The 26,637-nt window shown below is 43.2% G+C and overlaps 1 protein-coding gene across 2 annotated transcripts in view; it reads left to right on the forward strand.

Annotated features, from left to right (window-relative positions):
• The window catches only part of ZNRF3 (zinc and ring finger 3), a 931,882-nt gene that overhangs the window by 810,109 nt on the left and 95,136 nt on the right, over positions 1-26,637 (forward strand). For both annotated transcript variants that reach the window (XM_044068463.1, XM_044068465.1), the window contains exon 7: positions 7,400-7,502. In XM_044068463.1, coding sequence (XP_043924398.1) covers positions 7,400-7,502 — 103 coding nt within the window. The remainder of the gene's footprint in view (positions 1-7,399; positions 7,503-26,637) is intronic.

The raw sequence follows: 26,637 nt of genomic DNA on the forward strand, positions 1-26,637 counted from the left end.
GCCTGCATATTTGAACTGCTTCTTACTGAAATTGGTACACCTTGTTTGCTGTAGCATAGACTAGATCCAGGCCTGCTGAATCTAGCTTTGTTTGTATAACTTGAGCACTAATCCAGGCATTCTTTAAAGTATTGAATTGTATTTATTAATGCTTGGTAGTAACTTGATTAACGTGTAGCTATCATTCTAAGTCTTTTGGATTAAGCACTTGGGCTTCAGACCAGTTGTTTTACATTAGGAAGGTTTGTGGCCTGCACTGTGGTGGCAGGTCAGGTAGCTTACATCCTTCTAAGTTGGGAACTGCTGATTGAGGGCTCAGTGTCTGTTATTCTAAAAGTGTATTAGTTCTGGTTTAAGCACTTGGGCTTCAGGCCAGTTATTTTACATTAAGAAGGTTCGTGGTCTGCACTCTTGTGGGAGGAGATGCTGGACTCTGCCCTTCTGAGCTGGGAATTTCTGGTTAAAGGCTTATAGTGCCTGCATATTTGAACTGTTTCTTACTGAAATTGGTACACCTTGTTTGTTGTAGCATAGACTAGATCCAGGCCTGCTGAATCTAGCTTTGTTTGTATGCTTGTTGTTTGTTTGCTTGTTATTTCCCTGAAACGCTAATTCCACCTAAAACGTGGCTTTTCAGCGCTTCTGTGGATCCCTAGTGATATCTGTGTTGCTTACTGTACTTATTTCTTTGTTTCACTTGAAAGAAAGTTACTGTTTGTCATTTTTGCATTTAAGTTACCTGTAACACATTGCATTTAAGTTACCTGGCACTTGCTCACTAAAGCAATTATATAAGTCAGCACTAAAAAATTAAAAGCACTACACCCTCACAAACTCCCCTTGTGTACCTTGTTCCCCATTGGCCCTTTTTTTTTTAATTATAAAGGAATTCCCAGTACTATTCTAGCATGTCCAAAGGTCAGTTGTCAATCTCCTCTCCGGTCCAGCTGGTGATTCTGGGAATCTTGAGGCAATGTTACAACTGCCTCATGTACACAGACAACCCTCTCCTCCTCCCAACAAATTCCAACACATGTGAGAGATGCAACCATATAGCCAAACTGGAGGCTAAGCTCTCTCAACTCAGTACTGGCATAACCAGTCAGGAGGAGAAGGAAACCACACTCACTACAATTCCAGTCTCACATAGACCTACCACGACAGCAAACCAAACACATAAACACACAAAAACATACTCGGAGGCTCTAAATAAAAATCTGCCTAAGCAGCAGAGACCTCCAAAGCAGACACCCAAGCAACCGCTACCCCAAAACAAAACACGTGCAACACATAGCTCACAAAGCCAGTGTGCCGAACAGTCACAGCCCTTAAGGCTAAACAACACACCTGATACACTTGTCGTCAGGCACACTGACGTCCCGCTCACCAGGCTGAACAAGGAGAAGGTCTCGGTGAGCTGCCTGTCGGGCGCTAGGATCCGCCACATAACACAAGCACTCAGGTCACTCCAAGACAAGTACAAATATGACACAGTCATTGTCCATGCTGGTGTGAATGACCTGAGATGTACCTCCCTGGACTACATGAAAAGAGACATAGAGGAGCTCTCTGAGCATGCAGCCCAGGCCGGTATGACCCTGACCTTGAGTAGCATCTTACCCTCACCAAGAATGATGCCACAATATGAAGGCAAGATGATCAATTTCAACAATTGGCTTAAGTATTGGTGTCATTCAAAGGGGATCCAATGCCTGTCAGCCTGGGATGACATGCTCGACAAGCCACAATTCTTCGCTAGGGACGGCTTGCACCTGTCACCCCTGGGCTTTTGGATATTGGCAAAGGCTCTTGCTACCCCCTTAGTGCCTTTTTTAGGCAAGGCTCAAAAGACAAACCCACCTCCATAAGTATCACAAGAGATAAGAAACTAAGAGTAATGCTACTCGATGCCAGAAGTCTAAACCTCAAGATGCACGCACTCGAAACTCTCCTTAGCATGGAGAACATCGATATCTGTGCAGTAACAGAAACCTGGTTCAAGGCTCCCGAGAGCAACCCAGCACTACCAGGTTATACCTCACACCATGCTTTTCGGTCCCAAAACTTGGACCGAACCACAAAAGGAGGGGGAGTATCAATATTCGTCAAAGATACCCACACCTCCAGGTTGGTGGCACAGCACGAAGCATCAGAGACTATCCATGTGCAACTAACAGTGGGTAAAACTGCCTTCCAGTTCATAGCCTGCTACAGACCACCCTCCCAAACCCAGGAACCCCACTCGGCCTTCCTGAGAAAACTGGAAAATATGAAGGTCTCTCCAAACACCATTATATTGGGCGACTTCAACTACCCAAACATAGACTGGGAGCATTACTCTAGCTCCAACACCCTAGCCCAAAGGTTCCTAGAATTTATAAACTCAAATGCTATGGAACAACTTGTTACCACTCCCACAAGAGGGGAAAACATACTGGACCTGATCATCACCAACATGGGGACTCTATGCTCCAGACCAGAAGTGTATCCTTCACTGGTAAGATCAAACCATAAACTAATCTCACTGGATATTCACATCCTGACCCCACCCCCTGCCCAGAAAACCACAGTGAAAAATTTCTCTAAAGCAAATTTCACACTCCTCAAAACCGAGGTGGAATCCTTAAAAGCCCCCGGGCCTGTGGAAAATATGGCCCAGACTGCAGAATCCTTTATAAATGCATTCTATTAACACCTTCAGGAATGCATGGATCATGCAGTCCCAAATAAAACCAAGACCCAATCCTCCAAAGGCAGACGTCCTGTTTGGTGGACCCCAGCCATAAACAAACTATACAATAGAAGGAGGAAGATACTACATGATAGAGCAAAATCCCAAAAAGGGAAGGCATCTCTGATCAGTATTAGCAAAAAACTACGGGCACTCATAAAATCGTCTAAGGCCAGCTTCGAGAGAAAAATTGCACAGGACACTAAGGATAATCACAAGGCTTTCTTTAGTTATGTTAGGAACCTGGGTGGGAATTCCCAGATATGCTCAGAATTAGTCCAAAATGACAAAAAATACACCGAGCCTACAGACATTGCCAACATCCTAGCTGACAGGTTCAGCGCAAACTTCTCCCCACCAAAAGGGCAAATATCTATCCCAGCAGAGTGCTGCCCCCCTGACATCTCAGATGCTCAGGTAAGAGCCGCCCTCTCCAAAGCAAAAACACAGCATCAATGGGACCAGACGGTGTCCCGGGCTGCGTCCTACATGAACTCCAAGAAGAGCTAAACCCAAACATAAAACTACTGTTCATTCCTTACTACAGGATATGTACCCAAAGAGTGGCATACATCAACAGTGGTCCCTCTCCACAAAGGTGGTGCCTCAACGGATCCTGGAAACTATCGCCCCATAAGCCTGACTAGCTTGGTCTGCAAAGCTATGAAAAGGATCATCACGGACCTCATAAATAAAGATATTGGGGACCTACAGACACTGGATCCTACCCAGTTCGGCTTTGTTAAGGGCAGATCCTGCCTCTTAAACCTGGTCGATTTCTTTGAAACAGTCACCAAGGCCATTGACGAGGGGAAGGTGGTCCACACAGCTACCTGGACCTCGCAAAAGCCTTCAATACAATACCCCACTCGGGCATTATAGATAAGCTCACCAGCTTAAATATAAACCCCTATGTCACTAGATGGGTTGCACACTGGCTCAAGGACAGAACCCACATGGTTAGAATTGCTGGAGCCATGTCAGTCTCCAAACCAGTTACAAGTGGCATCCCACAAGGCTCAGTCCTGGGACCTCTCTTGTTCGGTATATATTTCTCGGAGGTGAGGTACAGGCCAACACGGAAGGACTGTGGCTGACCAAGTTCACAGATGACTGCAAACTGGGCGCCATAATCAACTCTCCAGCCGACACAAGCATCCTCCAAAAGGGCCTCATAGAAACAGGCAACTGGTGCCAGAGCCATGGCCTCAAGCTAAACGCCAAAAAGTGTATAGTCATCCCCTTTGGCAAAAACAAAGTGCCCACAAATTACCACATAGGTGGTAATCCATTAAGTACAGAAGAAGTAATTAGGGACCTGGGGACCCAAGTTGATAGCACTCTCTCATTTGACAATCACGTGGCCAAAGTGGTTAGAAAAACATTTTATATAGCCCACCTAATCATGAAGGGATTCACATCTAGATCAGGGGAGGTCATCGTGCCTCTTTACTCATCCCTCATCAGGCCCATAATTGAGTACAGTGCCCTTTTTGGGATGTACCTTACCAGACACCTGCAGCAACTGGAAAGACCCCAAAAGTACCTCACCAAGAGGATCAAAGGGCTCAAACAGATGCCATATGCTGCCCGGTTAAAGAAACTCCAGCTCTACTCAGTGGCATACCGCCTGCTCAAAGGCGATCTGTGCCTGACGTATAAAGCCATGTCCAACCCGGAATTAATGGACATGCTGCACCTCAGAAGATCCAAATCCCATCGAGCTACGCGCTCGAGAGACTTGAACCTCAGCACTGAAATAAATAGGACATGCTGGAGGGACAGATTCATAACCCAGAGGCTCCCTTCCAGGTTAGGCAGAGTCCCTCATTGACTCTCTTCAAGAGGAATCTTGATGAGTGGATGGGAGATCATAGGTTTACCCCGGGTATCATTTCTGTGTCACTGTTAGACAGAGGCACAGTATACTAACCTCGAAAAAGGGCATAGCAAAATTAATTTAAAATGGGTGGCGAAAGCCAAACACACTCTGGCTAGGCTTATAAATGCCCTAGGGCAGATAGCCTAGTATGAACCTATGAACCTATGAACCTATAAGTTCCCTTTTCAGAAAAAACTTCCATTTTCTTACTTATTTTTTTTTACTGATGTTTTATTATGTTCCTCTTTAGAAAAGTTATTTTAAAGCTGGGAGTGTTGTGTTTTAATGGATTGTCGAGAGACCGTTTTTACTTTTAAATGGGCCACTCATTTCTGTCAGTTTTACAGTAGTGTAATCTAACTGATAAGCTATTTTCTGTGGAAAAATTATGTTTATTTAAAGTTGTGGGCTGCCGTAGTGTTTGAAAGTACTTTTTACTGTGCTTTTTTTCTGTCAAAAAAGTAACTTTTGTGGACTAGTAGTTTTACTGGTATTGTTTCTTCTTTTCCTCAGGATAGACGCACCATTTTTGGCTTGACCATGGAAAAGATTGCTACTTCCAAGGTCAGTCCTTTTTCCAGCCACAAAAAGAATATGTTAAGCAAACAGCCCTTGCCACCACAGCAGGCTAGCAGTTTGCCTCAGCTGCAGGGGGGGGGGGGGCGGACTGTGCTGTGGCCATTTGTTGTACCTTAGACCAGTCATCGTTTACCTCATACCCCAGATCTGTTTGGTGCAGCACCTACAGCCACTATGGACTGGGGTTTAACCACATCCTCTGTAGCTGTTGGGGTCCCCTGAGTGAGCAAAGGAAAACCACTCTTGTCAGTCCTGGGAAGAAGAACAGGGAAGGTTTCCCTGTTGTGTCAAAGTGCTGTACTCATCCCTAGGCAGATCCCAGTACTGGGGTTTGTCAAAAGAGAAATCACTTGGCGGAGACAACAGATATCCGTAAATCAAGGTCTCCCCTTCTTCCTCTCTGCTCCAAAGCAGTCAGTCTCCATAGATGTTTCAGACTTTGCTTGGGGAGCAGTTTCAGGAGAGATAAAAGTGCAGAGGGTGTGGGACACCAAGGACAGATGCAGGCACATAAATATCAATGAGATGCTTGACCTGATCAATGCACTCAATTCTCTTCAAGTGGTTACAAACAATCCCACGGTTATGTGATACATCAGCAAGCAAGGAGGAAACAGGTCGTACACCCTATTCAAACTAGCCATGTTAGCTTGGGATATAGCTTCACAGCACACTGTCACTGTACAGACATCCTACATTCTGTCAGAGCAAAACTGTGTGGCAGACAAACTGAGCAGGACCAGGGTAGGCCCTCACAAATGAAAACTAGATCCAGGGGTCTTCCAAAAATTTGATACATCTGTGGGGAGTTCCTCAAGTAGGCCTCTTTGCCTCCTGTCTGAACAATCAACTAGCAAAATGATGTTTCTGGACTCTATGCAAGAAGGCCTGAAACTCAGATGCCTTTTCTTTTCTTTGGAAAATGTTCCTTTCCACCCTTTACATTAATATCCAGGTTACTTCTGAAGATTCAGAAGGAATCCCCCAGGATCATTGTGGTGACTCCTTTCTGACCCAGGCAACTGTGGTTCTCCCTTCTTTTGGAAATGGCCCAGGGCAGTTACCACAGTCTTCCTCACAGAAGGAATCTATTCACACAGGAACAGGGGTGTTTGATACACCCCAGCATCAGTCCTCTTCACTTGACTACCTGGATGATAGAGTCTTAATACCTTTCAGAAACCTGTTTTCTGAGAATGTGCAGCAGGTTCTAATGGAGGCAAGAAAGCCTGCTACTAAAAAATTATATATTAGCAAATGGCAGGGGTTTTCTAGTTGGTGCCAACAACATAACCAGCACCCATTCAGTGTTAGTTGTCCTCTGGTTTTACAATGTTTGTGTGAGTTACTATCTTATGGCCTTTCTTATTGCTCTGTCAAGGTTCCATTTGTTTGCCATTTCAGCATGTCTGCCCATGGATCCTCCTCTTTAAAGTTAGTCACATGTCAAAATGTTCTTGAAAGAGATTTTGCATAAGTGGCCTCCAAATAAACTGGTTGCCCTCCTTGGAATCTTAATTTTGTACTAGAGAAACACACTTGCTCCATTTGAACCAGCCAATCTGTCTGACTTGAGGTTCTTAACATGGAAAACAGTTTTACTGATTGATTTGACCTCTACAATAAGGGTATCTGATTTGCAAACTCTTATGGTAGGTCAACCCTACCTCATATGCTACAAGGGCAGGGTTTCTTTTAGAACTAATCCTTCTTTTATGCCTAAAGTGTTGTCCAAGCTAATACCATACATCTGAGGTCAGACAGACGAGAGTAAAATGAGAAGTTATAAAAAAAATCACCTTTCCCCTTTTCAGCAAATCTCATGACTTCAGAAATAGCATTACACAATAGGTAAGACAAAGCAATGTCTGCTATATTTAATTTATAAGCAATATCTGATATAGTGAGACTTTCACAACAGTTTATGTAAGCACGCATAGTGCTTCAAGTGTTGAAGAAATGTAATATTGCAGTCTGTATTTTCACCATCTTGGCATGTTACACAACATATCTGTTTAAAGAGTTATATTTTAAGAGGATGTTAAATTATTTTTTTCAAGTCATTATCTGCTAGCAGCTACAAAACAATTGAGAAATGGTGATCAAGTAAGTAGATAATTTCAGTTGTCAGTGTAGGATAAATTGATTACTGTTTGTCATTCGTACAGTATATGCCTTGTGTTGACCTAATATGTCTGTTCGTCCAGGAGCTTCGTGTTATTCCATGTGCTCATCGATTTCACAAGAAGTGTGTGGATCCGTGGTTATTACAGCATCATACCTGCCCTCATTGTCGTCATAATATTATAGGTAAGCGCCTTTTACAAAAAAAAAAAAAGTCCTTGGATCAACTGAAAGAAAGCAGAGCATAACAAGTTTTTATTGCAGATGTTTTCCGGTAACATCTTTTGGATCCTTGAGATATGTATTCATGGACTGATGGTAATCTTTATATTTTAGTTTTTCTCCTATTCCAGCATTGTTATCATGTTACAAAGCAGCATAAACATCCCCTTGAAATAATGGCAGAGCCAGCCTTTGTCTGGATGTTGTAACAACAAAGCACTTGCGTCTTTAAGATACTGTGAAAACTGAATAACAGAAGTTGTCAGTCACCTACCTATTTCAAGTAATGTTGCACATCTTGCTGTTTAATTTGTATTAGTGTCCCTGAATTTCCCTTCTAGTCTTTGCCTGACCTGCAGCTTTGCTATCAGATACACGTTTGTAAGCAATCACTAATGATAATAACTATAGTTGAAAGTATGCATTGCTATGTAGGGGCACACCAGCGGTAAAAATATTCGCCAGCAGTAACTATGTATGCAGCAGTGGTAGTCAGTACATTTCTCAGTGTACATTGATGTTGATATATACTTTTGTTATTGTACACTGATGCTAATAATGATGTTTGTGAACTAGTGGGGGTAAGTACATTTTAAGTGTGCAATAATATTCATAAGCAGATTAAATCTTTAAACATGCACCAGTGTTTACATTTGTAAGTTCTCACTGATATTAATAGCTGTGTTTGTAAGTGCACACTATTGGTGATAATAGTAAGTGGACATTGATTTTAATAACTAGACTTATAAGCTCACAATGACTGTAATAATTGGTTATAAGAATATCCCAGTAGTAGTAATTTTGTTTGTAAGTGTAAAAAATTGTTAGTAACCAATGTTGAATGTTAAGGATTGAGGAGCAAGTGGGCTCATTTATGAGAAACATGCCTTACTGGATGCTGTCTTATTTTGGCTTTGTAGAAATACTACTCCTCAAGTAAACTTTCATTTGCATAAGTGCTGTTTTCTTACAAGACATTTTGATTTTATTACATGGCACCTCTTTTTTTAAACACCTTTATTTATTCATCACATTGTTATTTTATACTATGAACTCACATACATTCAAAATAATGAAAAAATGTCACTGATATGTTCCATGATCTCATATGTGCATTAAATGTACAATTTCCAATACAAGTTTATTCTTTTGTTCTTTTATTTTTAAAGGTATTCATAGACTTCATTAGTAATATATTCCTGGGCATAGGTGTAAATTTTGTAAGATCATTAAAGAAACTGAAAAACTAAAATTTCCTGGATTAGGAATAATTGTTTATATTCTTTAAAGTTGACTTGTACATGCTCACTGTTCAAACTATTGAACCTGTTATTGCAAAAAGATAAACTGCTTTTCATTAGCAAGATTATACTTTTTCATATCTGAAGGCTAACATTGGGGATAAAAATCTGATAAATTGTGTCTGTGAATTTACATGATTAATTGAAATTTCAATATTTTTACTCGTAAGTGTGCACTCCTATTCCAGCAGATGTGGGCAGAACATCTGCTTATTAAATTAAAATTATAGTAAAGTTGCATGTTTCCAAGGATGACTACTGTGTTATGAGATACATAGAATTATTCCAGCTGATCAGACTGTCTTGGAGTTGGTAAAGCAACTAAACTGGAAAATGTGAATTTAAGCTGGGTTTCCCAGGCTGTTAGTTATGTTTTTGTTCAAGTCTAGCATTGTGGTCTCCCCATTATATTGTCTGTAAAATAAAGACCCTTTTCATATGTTCTTTTTTAATGTAACTATGATGGCCACTCTTTACCCAGAGCCAGTAATCAAAGAGACCCAATCCTCACCACTGACACCAGTGAGAGATGACCACTAAAAACAGGTACATATTTATACAGTATTTCAGATGCAGTTCTCTGCATCAAGCACAGTTTCCCCCAAGAGCACACAGGGAACATGCTGAAGACCTGGGACTGGACTCTGTCTGTCCAGATCACAAACAAAACTCACTTTGGAACACTGTTTCCCAGTTCCAAGTAGCTGATATACCCACACCTGGGCTTTTGATTTTCACACACATGCACTCCTGGGAAAGGCTGATATAGATTTACTAGCCGTACCCCTTCTGCCCTGACTATAAGGTAACCATGCAGCCCCCAGTTAACCACTGTCAGGCTATTACTGGGGGCTGCATGGTTACCTTATAGTCAGGGCAGAAGTGTATGATGAATGGTAGAGTGTAAGCAAATCAACAAGGCTTTTCAGAGTGGCCACGGTGTCACTAAAATAAGCACAAGTACTCTCAAGATGTCAAAAGTATTCTCTAAAAGACCAGCGACAATGAAATGTATAAAATATTTAATAATAAATAATAATAATAAAATAGAAAACATGAGAATACTAAATATCCAAGGACAATAAACACCAGAGTTTGTCACAGGAGAAATAAAAATAACACAGTTGGTCTAAAGAATAGCTGATGTCCTTCTATTCCCATGTTGCAGTATTCATAACATGAAAGATTCCACCTATGCGACCCAAACGTCCGGCCAGTATACTTAAGCTATTTCATTTTACTGCGATGTTGCACAGCCAAGTGTTGGCCATAAAAGTGATGTTTGCATGTACCATCCACAGAACTTCTTTACTGCCAGTCCGAATGACATCTTCCAGCCGTGTGTCTGATAACTGAAAGTTTATTTTCTTTTCAGATAAGTGCCCCATTGAGGAAATTGTCTTACGCTTTTGCTACTGCATGCTTGTTAGAGGTTAATGTCATCCAGGAATGGCAAGTGCCACTGTGGAAGACAGATTCCACACAAATACAACCATGACCAGTGTCTTTTTTGTCTGGAGTCTAATTATGATTATGATTATAAGGCCCGCGCCATTTGTCAGGTGTTCATCCTCAAAACACTCCTTAGTCATCTGTCTGCCCTTAATTTATACCTTGAGAATTAGAGACTGAAGCAACTAGCACTTGGAACGTACTGCTGGTCCGTCGGGTGAGCCACCAAAGAAAATGGTGAAAAAGGTAACTGAATCTTCAGCTGTACCTCTAATGTCCCTGATGTCCCAAAGACAGAGAGGTACGTATGATGCCGGGTCTTCCTCCTTCAGCAAGTACTGATCTAGAAGCCGCTAGGATGGGCTCCTACAGTATGTCCACAGAGGTATTGCAGACGTCCATTTTGGACAGTAAGGGGAACCACAGCTCTCTCTTTCTAACGTTCTTCGTAGTACCTCTTCTGCTCCTTCCATTGAGATTTTGCCAGCATCAGATCCAGAGCCCAGGCTTACGGCCGCCCTTCCTTCCCAGCCTAGGGTAGGCCTTCCTCTCAAGAGAAAACACAAACATGCGTCTCCCAGTCAAGAGTCTTCCCCAGACTGGCAATCTTTTTCTCAAAGGATTTTGAATGCTTTCCTGGCACTTAGGCCTTCCACCTTGCATTCTCCAACCCCAGAATCTCCTATGTCCCCTCCTCCATCTGCTGAACTTGAGGCCTCTGAGGAAGATGACTCATCTTCTGATGAATCCCTGGCCTACTCCACTCAAACTGATTCTCCTCTAGAATGTCTCCCTTGAGTTGATTCCAGTGGTAGGGATTCTACTGCAGACAATATTACCTTTGGAGAAACTATCTACAAAATGAGGGACTACTTCAAATGGGAAAGCTCACAAGTCTCAGAGGTACAAAAGAGGTATTATGACCTCTTACAAATTGACTCTCCTTCACCTTCAGCCATCCCACCTATCTTGTCAGCCTTTCAAGATGCTTTTCTTGCAGCATCTAAAAATCCTGATTCTCAACCTCCTGCCCCTAAAAGACCAGACAGGTTTTAAAAGGTTCCTGAGGACAGTAGTTACCTGCATAAGTGTCCTCTTGCAGACCCAGTTGTGATTTCTCTGTCTGCTGACAAAATTTGGAAATTACTGCCCTCCTCCAGCCTCCTCCCATCAGATGAGGAGAGTAAAAGGATGGAGAGAATTGGTAAGAAGGTCTGCACCTCTTCAACACTGGCCTTTAGGACCATTAATTATCAGATACATATGTCCAAGTATGTTCTGACCCTACTTTCGCAGACCTCCAAACTGCTGACTGATCTCCCAAACTCTGCAGCAAAAACTCAGCTTTCTTCTCTCTTTGGGACTGTCTTCCCAGATTACCAGATTTCATTAAGTGTAATTATGACACAGCAGAGGTGTCTCTGGTAGATCAGCATCTGGTTCGGTCCTCAGAAGATATTCTTGGTTGAGCTTGCAGCCTTTGCTTGAGGATTTCAAAGCAAAGATTATGGATTCACCTCTGGACAATACTGCCCTTTTGGTTCTAATGCTGCATCCCTCTTCAAATCTCTTCAAGAGAAAGAAAATACATTCAGGTGCTTAAACATGTCTTTGTCTCCCCAGTTCCTAAATTTCGTAGGAACTACCCTTCTAGAACTATTTTTTTAAGGAAGAAAACCTGTGCACCTTCCCAGCAACACAAGAAAAACACACACACAGGCAGATGCCACCTAGGTCTCAGCCATCGCTGGCTCAAAAGGCCTCCTTTCCAGACAAGCCAGGTAGTCTGTGATTACCTGGCAACCTCCTCAGTAATCCCCCTTTCCCACCACCTTTCTCACTCCCTTTCAGTTTGGACAAGCATTGCCACAGACACATTGGTCCTGTCCATTGTAGAAAGAGGTTATTACATGACTTGGAAATCCACCCATTCCTTCATGGGGATTCCGCAACTTCCATAGGACCATTTCCACCTTTTCCCTCAAGTCATTCACGACTTGTGGGCACTAAGAACCATACAGGAGGTTCCTGCTTTGGAAAAAGGAAAAATGTTCTCTTTCAGAATGTTCTTGGTTCCCAGGAAAGATCACCCTTGGAGACCAATCTTAGACTTGTTCCAACTGTTGTCCCAGCATGTTCATAGGATAATGACCGACTGACATCCTCTAGAATTTGTCCTTCCACTTCTGCCTTTCCTAAAGAAGGAATTACATTGGTGGAGTCATCACATTTCTCTGAACCCAGGACTTCCCCTGTAGCCTCTTTCCCCATTCAATAAATGTTCACAGAGGCCTCAAATCTGGGGTGAGGGACAACCCTGGGAAACCTAAAAGTCCAAGGTCTGTGGTCTCTCTCCATAAGGAAGCAACATATCAACATCAAAGAGATGAGGGCACTGATCTTGGCCTTTCAAGCCTTCAGGACATCTCTTCTTCCAGGTCCTTTGAAGCGATTCACAGACAACACCACTGTTCTCTGGTATGTGAACAAGCAGGGGGGATCAAAGTCCTACCTACTTTGCAGATTAGCAATCCAAGCCTGGGAGATTGCTCTTCAAGTAAAGGTAACTTTAATTGCAGTTTACATCCCATCAGCTCAAAATATTCAGGCAGACAGGAGATACGTGACACAAGTCCATGAATGGATGACCCACAGGGATGTATTTTTGGACATTCTCCACCAGTGGGGTACATCTTAAATAGATCTCTTTGTCTCCAGTGTGAACAGACAACTTCCAAAGTTCTGTGCCAGAGTCCCACACCCTCTGGTTTAGAAGGTGGATGCCCTATCATTTTCTTGGAAGGGGATGTTTCTCTATTCATTCCCCCTTTTCCCCTATTTCAGAAAGTCCTCCTGAAGATAAAGAAGGGCAAACCAAAACTCTTGGTGGTGTCCACCTTTTGGCCAAGACAGCATTGGTTCCCTCTTCTTCTGCAGTTAGCCAAGGGCAGTCATCACATGTCACCTCACAGGGTGGATCTACTCACACAAGCCAAGGGGTCTCTCATCGCCCACATTTGCCAGCACTGAACCTGGCCTTTGTGGGTGATAGGCTTCTAATTCCTTACAAACAACATTTTTCTGAGGACATGCTTCTAATCCTGCAGGAGGCCAGGAAACCTAATACAAGGAGATCCTACTTGTCCAGATGGAAGAGGTTTTCCATCTTATGTCCTAATAATAGACTAAATCCATTTTCAGTAGCAGTCCCTCTAGTCCTTTCTTACTTGTGTGAACTGCTCAAGCCTAGACTGGCTTATTCTTCAGTTAAAGCCCATTTGTCAGCCATTTCTAAATGTCTTCCTTTGTCTCCCCCCTCAGCTTCTAGGTTAGAGGTCAAACTTTTCTTAAAAAGTGTCCTTCACATCAGACCTCCCAGGAATCCTGTTCCTGTTCCCTGGGACCTAAATTTTGTGTTGGAAAAACTGACCCAGACTCCCCTCGAGCCTGCTGTCTCCTCTCCCCTACAATTCTGCACTTGGAAAATTGTTTTACTAGTAGCCATTACTTCTGCTAGTCAAGTTTCAGAGCTCCAAGCTTTAATGGCTTCTCAACATTTTCTGATTTTTCACAAGGATAAGGTGTCCCTGCATACCAACCCTTCCTTCATGCCTAAAGTGGTTAACAACTTGGCCCTCAGTCAATCTATTCATCTACCCACCTTTTTCCCTTCTCCTCAAAACTCCAGTGAGAGGGTAGTGCACACTTTAGGTGTACACAGACAACTTAGATTTTGTCTGGACAAGACCAAATCCATTAGAAAGGCTGAGCAATTGTTTGTTTCCTTTTACCCCAGGCAGCTGGGTAAACCAGTCTCTAAACAGACTATTTCATCTTGGATCTCAAAGGCTATTACCTTTTACTATCTATCTCAGGGAAAAACTATTTCTTCCTCTGTTAAGGCCCATTCAGCTAGAGCTATGGCCTCCTCTAGAGCCTTCTGTAAAGGACTGGACACTGCTTCTATCCTAGAAGCAGCTAATTAGTCCTCTGTTCATACCTTTACAAAACACTTCAAACTGGATTCTACTTCCTGATCCAGAGCAGGATTCACTACAGCAATTCTGCATGGATTTGTGGAGACTTGTTGTGCTCCCCCTTCTCACTCATGGGTTTTGGTATTCTCTCTCATGTTGTGAATACTGCAACATGGGAATAGAAGGACATAGAATAGTTGTGTAAAATCTTACCATAACCATAGATGTCCTTCTCTTAAAATGTCACAGTATTCTATCCCTCCCTCCTTCCCCCTTGGTTCATGCTCTTCCTAGGATATGTCTTTGGATTATTTATTTATTTATTTGCCTCTTATCCTTGGACTGGTGTTCTGACTAGGGCATTCATTTCTGAGGATGGTACATGCAGATGTCACTTGAATAGCTGATACTTGGCTGTTCTATGTACAACATCGCACACACTTGCAGTAGCTTAAGTCTTTGATATACTAGCCAGACGTTCCGGTCACCTAGATCGAATGTTATGAATACTGCAACATGGAATAAAATTACTTCTATGGTTATGGTAAGTTTATACACAACTGTTCTTTCCCTAGCTAACTTAATTAATACATCAAGCCAAGATTAGATGCTGAGACGCTTACTTCCACAAGGCAAGGTGATGAGCTTCTAACTAAACTGAACTGAACTCAACTAACTGAATTGACTGTGATAACTGTCATAGATTTTTATATCAGGTTCTAAAGAAAACAAAACAAACTGATGTGAGAGTTCCATTCTCTCAGTGCTGGTTATGGAATGACTTCACATTTGATCACCTAAATCAGGTACAATACACACTCAGAGCTTTGCTAAGAGGGTCTGCTTCATAACATTGAAATGTCATAATGTTGAATTTCATAACATTGAGACCAAAACATCTAAATCCCAAAACATTGAAAACTCAGAACATTGAAAGTATGCTTCATAACATTGAAAACTACAATGCAAATAACATCCTCTCCACCTGTAACAGCACCTAACTAACAAATACACTTTCTACAACGTTTCTCTAGTTTCACACTACAGTGGAAAAAAGTTAAATCTGATGTTGTAAATCTTCATTCATTCCTTACTGATAGGACTTCGGTTCCGTCCTCGGAACAAACACGGCCGTTACAAACTCACGCCAGCCAAAAACTCTCAGCTAAGTCCGACGCACAATGCCCCTCTCATAGTCTCTTCAGATCTCATTTGCTGTGTTCCTCGTCAGACATGCCAAGCCTTTCTCTCAAGCTAAGTGTAGTGTTTTTGTGTTTTATCTAATATAATTACCTTCCTCTAGTTGGTTTTCTTTAAGCTTATCTCTTCGTCATTAAATTTATATACTTTCTTACCAAAGCCTACCCTCTACCTTCGGTAGTTCTTGTCATGCCATCGTTGGTAGTGTCCCTCTCCCCTACCTTTGGTAGGCCCTTTCCCTACCACTTTGTGGTATTTCTTAGTACCATTGTTGGTGCTCCTTCTTTCTATCCATCTGTTTATTAAAAAAAAAAAAAAAAAACTCTTCTGCTATAATGTTGCTGTTGTTTTTTGTTAGTTATAGTTTTAGTTTAGGTCTATAGTGTTTGTATGGTTTCCATGATGTCTGATAAAGCAAAACTAGGGTTTAAGCGGTGTGATAAGTGCAGGCGTAAGATGCCCAACTCAGACAGTCATGCCCGGTGTGTTTATTGTTTGGGAATTGACCATATTAACGTGTCTTGTGATATTTGCTCTGGTTTCAGCAACCGTACATTAGCTGAATGCAAGAACAAACTCATTTGGAAAGGTATGTTGAAAACACTCTTCTCAGAGGCTCTCTCTGGGATGGAGGTCTCACCACCTCCTAGTCAAAAGGATGTTAAAAAACATAAAGAAAAACATAAAAAAAATGGAGTCACTCGGTGCCGACATCTCCATCCTCTTCGGAACCGAGTCGACACCAGACTTCTTCCGTGCCGTCAGCACAGACAGTTTTGGCACTGAGTTTCTGTCTTCTCCTTCGGTGCCGGCCTTGATCATGACACAAGCTCCTACTCCTGTACCAGCATTGGTACCATCCCCAGCCACGGTACCGATGACTTACTCGGCTCCAACTATGTTGACACCTGCGGTTCCAAAGACTGAGCACCTTGCTAGAACAAGGTACTCCCCATCTTATGACCCCTTTTTTTGGGGCAACAATTCAGCCCATTTCTTGAAAGACCAGAGTCTCCATCGGCAGCGTCCATCAGATCCACCAGGAGTCTCTCGGAACAAAATGTAGTGAGGGCTGTGGTCCAGCTTTTGGCAGCTAGAGACTTACAGACCCCAACTAGGTCTTCCCTCCCCCTTGGAATGGAAGCATGTTCTTCATGTTTCACTGTTGCAGTCATTACATTTGGGTAATCTGCTGGCAGGTTGCCCTCAGTCGGCCTGATTAACAAAGTCTTGGGTCCTGCGTTGGTTGCTGTCCCTTCTTCCGTGACGTCAGGTCGTCATGGGTATAAAACATGCAGCCGACACCATTACATCAGTCTTTCTTGCCGCGCGGTGTCCGAAGCAGAAGCAGTTCGCAAGTGCCGGTCGGTCGACTCCTGAAATTTTTGTTTTCAAGTTTCAGAACTGAAGTCTTCTACTAAAAGCTAAGTACCCCGTTGGGGAAACTTTTTCTTGCTCCTTACCGATGTCAGTAAAAGTTAATAATTGTATTACTTGTGGGAAGCAAATACCTCATAAGGATTTTCATTTGTACTGTATTCCTTGCCTAGGCCCTGACCACAAAGTCCCTTGCTGTCAGTTTTGTGCTAAATTTAATCAACGCACTATTAAACGTCGGTATATTTTTGCCTCTAAATATTTTGGCTCAAGATTTAACTACCCAGAAATGTCGTCGGTTAGCAATCCGACTACTGGAATACCTAAAAAAAGCAAAGAAAAAGATAGAGACAGAGTTCCAAAACCGACGACGAAGCTTCTCCTAAGCCAGTCGCCGGTACTCAGTGAGGCACTTTTGCAGCCACTGATACCCGCTACATTTGATTCGCAGGCCTCTACTGAGATCCATTCAGAGTCTGGTATGCCACGAGATACTTTAAGTATTGAACCCGCGGATGTCTCTACCTTAGATGGGTCCGGAGCCGCTGAGCAGGCACCGGCTTCTGAGGGTGTTTTCAGGCCTAAAGATCTGTATATTAAACCGATGCCATCTTTAAAACTAAGGCCAAAAACTACTTCTGTGTCTAAAAAATGGATGCTTGGGTCACGTGAACAGGCCCCAATGCCTAAAAAATAAATGATCAAAATGGCTGAGGACTTAATTACCTTGATCAGGGGTACCCAACCCCTCCTGCTAAGAGGCCTAGGCAAGGCACTGACTATGAATCTTCAGATCAGGTTTCTATTTCTTCTGATTGCTCTTCTGATCAGGAATTATATATTCCCACTTATGAGGACACTGATGCAGAAAATTCCATCCCTTCTGCTTCTCCTCCTGAGGATTTTTCTTTTGGAGAAACTTTGCATACCTTAAGGGAACACTTTCACTGATAGAGTCATGATTTCTCAGAATCTAAAAAGAGACTTAGGGATTTTCTTCTTCCTCAGCATAGGCCTTTGGCTATACCTCCTGTTCTAGACATTGTTGATGATGTTGTCTCAGAATCCAGTATGACTCCTGATTCCCTGTCTCCGGCTTCTAGTAAGCCAGACAGATACTACAGGGTTCCTGACTCCCACAAATTCCTTTTTAAAAACCCTAATGCTGACCCTGAAACCATTTCTCAGGGTCCCAAGGGCATTAAGGCCTCTACTGCTAAAAATCCTAACCCTTCTGATAGAGATTCCAGGGCGCTGGATAGATGGGGTAAGACGGTTTACATGTCTGCAACCTTGGCAATCAGGGCTTTAAACTGTCAATTTCATATGCTTAAATATCAACAGCATGTCATGGGTTTACTTAAACAGAAAATGATGTTGATTTCTGACTGTGTGGAAAATAAAGAGTTGCAGGATTTATTGCATTCAGCTGAACAAGTTGGAAAACATACTTTGCAATGTGGTTTTGATTCCTTGGAGGCCTCTTGCAGGGCTGCTGTAACTGGATCTGTGATAAGAAGGCATGCTTGGCTCAAAGAGCAAAGTCTGCCTGACCATGTTAAAGCAAAATTGTTGGATGCTCCTTTACAACAGGACAGTCTATTTGGTAATAAGGCTGAAGAAGTTTTGAAAAAGATGGAAGATAAAGCTAAGTCTATGCAAACTGTGAAAGATTTCCTACAAGTGTAGCCACCTAGGTTTAGTAGGCACTGGCCTACTAAGAACTGGTTCTTTCCAGTACCCACTAGAGCTGCTCAGGTCAAACCCAGACATTCCAAAGGCTCCAGGTTTCAGTCGCAAGGAACTTTTAGAACAAAGCAATGGGGTGCCTCTACCTCCAAATCTGGAAGCAGCAAGGCACCTCCCTATGGTAAACAGTCTCAATGACTTTCCACTGCAATCACCAAGTCTTATCTTTTGGCTGCCCCTTTGGGGGGGGGGGGACTGGCACTTCATGCACAAAACTGGCAACTGATTACCCAGGACAAATGGGTTTTAAATATAGTATCCCAGGGATACAGATTTCATTTCCACATGTTGCCCCAAACGGATGGCCAGACCTGCCTCCAAATCAGTGGGCAGAGGCCCAGAAACAAGTTATGTACCTCATGAATATGGGGGCTATTCAACCAGTACCAGAAAAGGAAAAGGGACAAGGTTTTTATTCAAGACTTTTCCTGGTACCCAGAAAAGACAAATCATGGCATCCAATTCTGGACTTATCTATTCTAAATACATTTCTGGACATTCCAAAATTCAAGATGCTGACTCTTCAACAGTTACTACCTATGCTAGGCAAGGATGCCTGGTTGGTAACTCTAGACTTAAAAGAGGCTTACCTGCATATCCCAATCATGGAATCTTGCAGAAGATACCTCCGCTTCAAAGCAGGCTATTTGCATTACCAGTTCTCTGCACTGCCCTTTGGCTTGTCTAATGTGCCCAGGGTCTTCACAAAGTGCCTGGCACCAGTAACTGCATTTTGCAGGCAAAGAAATATTCAAATTTATCCATACCTGGACGATTGTCTAATTCAGGCAGAAAGCAAGGACACTCTTCTAAAACATCTGGCGTTTGTAAAAAGGCTTCTAACTTGTCTAGAGTACACCATAAACGAAAAGAATTCACAACTGGTACCTTCTCAAATAATTACATTCCTGGGTGCAAGCTTGAATACAACTGCCCAGATGACTTAACTTACGCCAGAAAAACAAATTCAGTTGATGACTTACTTCAAGCAGGTGGCCAATAAAACCCAGCTATCTGCAAGACAAATTCTGCAGGCCTTGGGGTTCATGGCCTCCTGCATTCTTCTAATTCCATATGCAAGACTGCACATGAGGAAACTTCAGTGGTACCTAAAAAGCTTATGGAGTCAACATTGTCACAGCCTGGAAACAATGATTCCTATCATTCCTTGCCTGCAACTAGACTTCCTATGGTGGGCAGAGGCCTGCCACCAAAACAAGGGACTGTCATTCATTCATTCCACCCCTTGCCGCCCAAACCTTGACTACAGATGCATCAGACTATGCTTGGGGGCGCATCTGGCAGGGAGATGCATTCAGGGCCAATGGAGCCTAAATCAAATGCACATACATATCAATCAGAAAGAGATGCTAGCTGTACAGAATGCTCTGACAGCCTTCAAGGACTATCTTCATCCAGAACAACTACTGATAAACACAGACAACATCACAGTCATGTGGTACATAAACAAGAAGGGGGGGGTACACATTCCTACCCCCCTTTGCAGACAAGCCATGGCATTGTGGAACACGGCCTTGACTTATCAAATACATCTACAAGCTCAGTTCCTGCCAGGAAAGCAAAATACTCTGGTAGACGAACTAAGCAGAAATCTTACGGACCCACACAAATGGAAACTGGATCCACAAATCTTCAGCATGTTGACACGCAAATGGGGGAGCCCAGACATAAATCTTTTTGCCTCATCCCAAAACTGTCAGTTGGACAAATTCTGCACAAGAATTCATCACAAAAAAAGCTTGGAAAGTGGATGCTCTATCCTTCAGCTGGAAAAGCCTATCAGTCTCTGCCTTTCCCCCTCTGCCTCTGCTCTCCAAGGTCTTGCTAAAAGTCAGACAGGAAAAAACAAAAGTGATTCTGATTGCTCCAGACTGGCCTTGCCAACACTGGTACCCGCTCCTGCGCAATATGTCGCACCTTCCTCCATGGTACCCGCCTCAGACACCTCACCTACTGTCTCAGCAGAACTATCAAATTCTGCACACTCAGCTCCAAACTTTGAATCTTGCAACATGGCTAATCAACTAATTTCACCAGTTACATCTCTCAGCAAACCCGTGATGGATGTCATTTTGGAGGCTAGAAGGCCTAGTACTAGAAAGTCTTATGCTGACAAATGGAAAAGATTCTATGCCTGGAACCAAGCACAAGGAAAAAGCACAGCAATACCCAATATTCCTCAGATTCTGCAATACTTAACTGAGATGCTTCACAAGGGCCTATCTTTTTCTTCCATAAAAATTCATGCCTCTGCCATTTCAGCTCATTACAACACAGTGCCTCCCCTCTTTTCTCATCCTCTGCTAAAGCAGTATCTCAGAGGGGCCAAAAATTTAAGACCTCCCAGGAGAGCACCAACTCCTGCATGGGACCTCAGTTTTGTTTTGGAAAAACTCACTCTACCTCCTTTTGAGCCAGCTGCTACTGCGGACCTAAAATTTCTCTCTTGGAAAACAGCTTTTCTCTTAGCAGTCACTTCAGCTAGAAGGACTTCAGAACTACAGGCTCTTATGGCAGTGGAGCCTTTCATTATTTTTTACCCGGACAGGGTAGCTCTTAGGACCAATCCATCCTTTATGCTGAATGTGGTATCTAGTGTGGCTCTTAATCAGACCATTCATCTGCCAACTTTCTTCCCAAATCCACAGAACAAGGGTGAGCGGATTCTGCATTTATTGGATGTACACAGACAGCTAAGATTCTACTTAAACAGGACATAATCTTTAAGAAAATCTGAACAATTACTGGTGGCATTTGCTGCAGGGGCAGAGAGAAAGGCTATTTCAAAGCAGACTGTTTCCAAATGGATAAGCCATTGTATTCATTTCTGCTATATGCACCATGGTAAACCTGTCCCCAAGGGGATCAGATCTCACTCCACCAGGGCTGCATCTACTTCTGCAGCCTTTCTCAGAGGGGTTCCTACCAGAGGCATTCTAGAAGCTGCCACCTGGAGCTCAGTTCATACGTTCACCAAACATTACCATTTACTTCTCTTCTCTAAATCCAGAGCAGGCTTTGCCACTGCTGTCCTGCAGGGCCTTATAGCTGCTCCTGATGCTGTATAAATCATCTTCCCAACCATAGCTTTGGGATTCTACCCAAATGTAATGACTGCAACAGTGAAAGACGAAGAACATAGTACAGTTGTGTACACTTACCATAAATGTAGATGTTAAAGTGTATTCACTGTTGCAGTCCTGGTTACCCTCCCTCCAGCCCCCTTGTGTTTCTCTAGCTATACCTCTCATTTCTGTTACTATCTTTAAAAGCCTTTTTGGTGCATTCGCTTTTGTTTAGAGGTATATTTTGTGTTTTTTATTTTATACATACATACGTGTGTATATATATATATATATATATATATATATATATATATATATATATATATATATATATTTTTTTTTTTTGCTCCCCATTTGGGGGGCACCTGACATCTGGGGCAAGAAAAACTGATGTAATGGCATCGGCTGCATGTTTTATAACCCTGACGACCTGCCGTCATGGAAGAAGGGACAGCAACCAACGCAGGACCCAAGATTTTGTTAATCAGGCTGACTGAGGGCAACCTGCCAGCAGATAACCCAAATGTAATGACTGCAACAGTGAATACACTCGAATATCTGCATTTATGGTAAGTGTACACAATTGTACTTTTCCTGGCATATTCACCTGTTTATCCTCCACCGACCTCCTCCCAGGTTTCGGAGTTTTCGGTACCGATGTCCATCCCGGTGCACTATGTCTCAGCTATGACAGCAGAGGCTTCTCTGTTGGCTCATATAACTCTTGCTGCCATGGCTCCTTCTGAACTGGTGCACCCTTGGAGCCGTGATTGGGCTGTCGTCACCATGACACCTAGTTCGGCATCAATTTTTTTCTATGGTGCCATCTACGGTCCCAGCTCTGGCAGCTACCAGTGTTCTCAGAGCTCCTCACCGGGAGGTGGGCTCATCGAGGTGGATTGTGACCCCTGTTCCGATGTTGCCCTTCTTGGTTCCAGGCTCCCATCCCTCTTCTGGCAGGCCTGCTTTCCAAGTGATGGAGAGGGTCCTTGCTTCTACAGGCTCACAGTTGGTACCATTGGCATCGGAACCAGAACCCCCTCTCTAGCATGCAGCTGTCCCAACCCCCTACTCTGGGATCTCGGGCACAGGAGCCGCAAGACCTTGCCTTGAAGGGAACCCTTTCTCCAGAGTCCTCCTCAGAAGACCCCACTGGGGAGCCACACTGGAAGAAACTTTGCAAGAGGAAACATCTCGATTCCCCTGAGGAATCCATCAATGAAGACACCGATTATGATGAGGGAGAAGGGTCCCCATGGTCCCCCCCGGAAGACATCTCATTTGGAGGCATTCTTTAGATCCTCAAGCAGAGAGGAGATTGGAAATCCTCCAACCCTTCTTCGGAGGAATCGGTGATCTTGCAGGAGATTCCAGGGCACTGGATAGATGGGGTAAGATGGTTTACATGTCTGCAACCTTGGCAATCAGGGCTTTAAACTGTCAATTTCATATGCTTAAATATCAACAGCATGTCATGGGTTTACTTAAACAGAAAATTATGTTGATTTCTGACTGTGTGGAAAGTAAAGAGTTGCAGGATTTATTGCATTCAGCTGAACAAGTTGGAAAACATACTTTGCAATGTGGTTTTGATTCCTTGGAGGCCTCTTGCAGGGCTGCTGTAACTGGATCTGTGATAAGAAGGCATGCTTGGCTCAAAGAGCAAAGTCTGCCTGACCATGTTAAAGCAAAATTGTTGGATGCTCCTTTACAACAGGACAGTCTATTTGGTAATAAGGCTGAAGAAGTTTTGAAAAAGATGGAAGATAAAGCTAAGTCTATGCAAACTGTGAAAGATTTCCTACAAGTGTAGCCACCCAGGTTTAGTAGGCACTGGCCGACTAAGAACTGGTTCTTTCCAGTACCCACTAGAGCCGCTCAGGTCAAACACAGACATTCCAAAGGCTCCAGGTTTCAGTCGCAAGGAACTTTTAGAACAAAGCAATGGGGTGCCTCCACCTCCAAATCTGGAAGCAGCAAGGCACCTCCCTATGGTAAACAGTCTCAATGACTTTCCACTGCAATCACCAAGTACTTATCTTTTGGCTGCCCATTTGGGGGGGGGGGGGCTGGCACTTCATGCACAAAAATGGCAACTGATTACCCAGGACAAATGGGTTTTAAATATAGTATCCCAGGGATACAGATTTCATTTCCACATGTTGCCCCAAACGGATGGCCAGACCTGCCTCCAAATCAGTGGGCAGAGGCCCAGAAACAAGTTATGTACCTCATGAATATGGGGGCTATTCAACCAGTACCAGAAAAGGAAAAGGGACAAGGTTTTTATTCAAGACTTTTCCTGGTACCCAGAAAAGACAAATCATGGCATCCAATTCTGGACTTATCTATTCTAAATACATTTCTGGACATTCCAAAATTCAAGATGCTGACTCTTCAACAGTTACTACCTATGCTAGGCAAGGATGCCTGGTTGGTAACTCTAGACTTAAAAGAGGCTTACCTGCATATCCCAATCATGGAATCTTGCAGAAGATACCTCCGCTTCAAAGCAGGCTATTTGCATTACCAGTTCTCTGCACTGCCCTTTGGCTTGTCTAATGTGCCCAGGGTCTTCACAAAGTGCCTGGCACCAGTAACTGCATTTTGCAGGCAAAGAAATATTCAAATTTATCCATACCTGGACGATTGTCTAATTCAGGCAGAAAGCAAGGACACTCTTCTAAAACATCTGGCGTTTGTAAAAAGGCTTCTAACTTGTCTAGAGTACACCATAAATGAAAAGAATTCACAACTGGTACCTTCTCAAATAATTACATTCCTGGGTGCAAGCTTGAATACAACTGCCCAGATGACTTAACTTACGCCAGAAAAACAAATTCAGTTGATGACTTACTTCAAGCAGGTGGCCGCAAAAACCCAGCTATCTGCAAGACAAATTCTGCAGGCCTTGGGGTTCATGGCCTCCTGCATTCTTCTAATTCCATATGCAAGACTGCATATGAGGAAACTTCAGTGGTACCTAAAAAGCTTATGGAGTCAACATTGTCACAGCCTGGAAACAATGATTCCTATCATTCCTTGCCTGCAACTAGACTTCCTATGGTGGGCAGAGGCCTGCCACCAAAACAAGGGACTGTCATTCATTCCACCCCTTGCCGCCCAAACCTTGACTACAGATGCATCAGACTATGCTTGGGGGGCGCATCTGGCAGGGAGATGCATTCAGGGCCAATGGAGCCTAAATCAAATGCACATACATATCAATCAGAAAGATATGCTAGCTGTACAGAATGCTCTGTACAGCCTTCAAGGACTATCTTCATCCAGAACAACTACTGATAAACACAGACAACACCACAGTCATGTGGTACATAAACAAGCAGGGGGGTACACATTCCTACCCCCCTTTGCAGACTAGCCATGGCATTGTGGAACACGGCCTTGACTTATCAAATACATCTACAAGCTCAGTTCCTGCCAGGAAAGCAAAATACTCTGGTAGACGAACTAAGCAGAAATCTTACGGACCCACACAAATGGAAACTGGATCCACAAATCTTCAGCATGTTGACACGCAAATGGGGGAGCCCAGACATAGATCTTTTTGCCTCATCCCAAAACTGTCAGTTGGACAAATTCTGCACAAGAATTCATCATAAAAAAAGCTTGGAAAGTGGATGCTCTATCCTTCAGCTGGAAAAGCTTATCAGTCTCTGCCTTTCCCCCTCTGCCTCTGCTCTCCAAGGTCTTACTAAATGTCAGACAGGAAAAAACAAAAATGATTCTGATTGCTCCAGACTGGCCTTGCCAACACTGGTACCCGCTCCTGCGCAATATGTCGCACCTTCCTCCGTGGTACCTGCCTCAGACACCTCACCTACTGTCTCAGCAGAACTATCAAATTCTGCACACTCAGCTCCAAACTTTGAATCTTGCAACATGGCTAATCAACTAATTTCACCAGTTACATCTCTCAGCAAACCCGTGATGGATGTCATTTTGGAGGCTAGAAGGCCTAGTACTAGAAAGTCTTATGCTGACAAATGGAAAAGATTCTGTGCCTGGAACCAAGCACAAGGAATAAGCACAGCAATACCCAATATTCCTCAGATTCTGCAATACTTAACTGAGATGCTTCACAAGGGCCTATCTTTTTCTTCCATAAAAATTCATGCCTCTGCCATTTCAGCTCATTACAACACAGTGCCTCCCCTCTTTTCTCATCCTCTGCTAAAGCAGTATCTCAGAGGGGCCAAAAATTTAAGACCTCCCAGGAGAGCACCAACTCCTGCATGGGACCTCAGTTTTGTTTTGGAAAAACTCACTCTACCTCCTTTTGAGCCAGCTGCTACTGCGGACCTAAAATTTCTCTCTTGGAAAACAGCTTTTCTCTTAGCAGTCACTTCAGCTAGAAGGACTTCAGAACTACAGGCTCTTATGGCAGTGGAGCCTTTCATTATTTTTTACCTGGACAGGGTAGCTCTCAGGACCAAATCATCCTTTATGCCGAATGTGGTATCTAGTGTGGCTCTTAATCAGACCGTTCATCTGCCAACTTTCTTTCCAAATCCACAGAACAAGGGTGAGCGGATTCTGCATTTATTGGATGTACACAGACAACTAAGATTCTACTTAAACAGGACAAAATCTTTAAGAAAATCTGAACAATTACTGGTGGCATTTGCTGCAGGGGCAGAGAGAAAGGCTATTTCAAAGCAGACTGTTTCCAAATGGATGCCATTGTATTAATTTCTGCTATATGCACCATGGTAAACCTGTCCCCAAGGGGATCAGATCTCATTCCACCAGGGCTGCATCTACTTCTGCAGCCTTTCTCAGAGGGGTTCCTACCAGAGACATTCTAGAAGCTGCCACCTGGAGCTCAGTTCATACGTTCACCAAACATTACCATTTACCTCTCTTCTCTAAATCCAGAGCAGGCTTTGCCACTGATGTCCTGCAGGGCCTTATAGCTGCTCCTGATGCTGTATAA

Source organism: Protopterus annectens, chromosome 4.part0, assembly GCF_019279795.1.
Source record: "Protopterus annectens isolate FY-2018-M chromosome 4.part0, PAN1.0, whole genome shotgun sequence".
Lineage (NCBI taxonomy): Eukaryota > Metazoa > Chordata > Ceratodontiformes > Protopteridae > Protopterus > Protopterus annectens.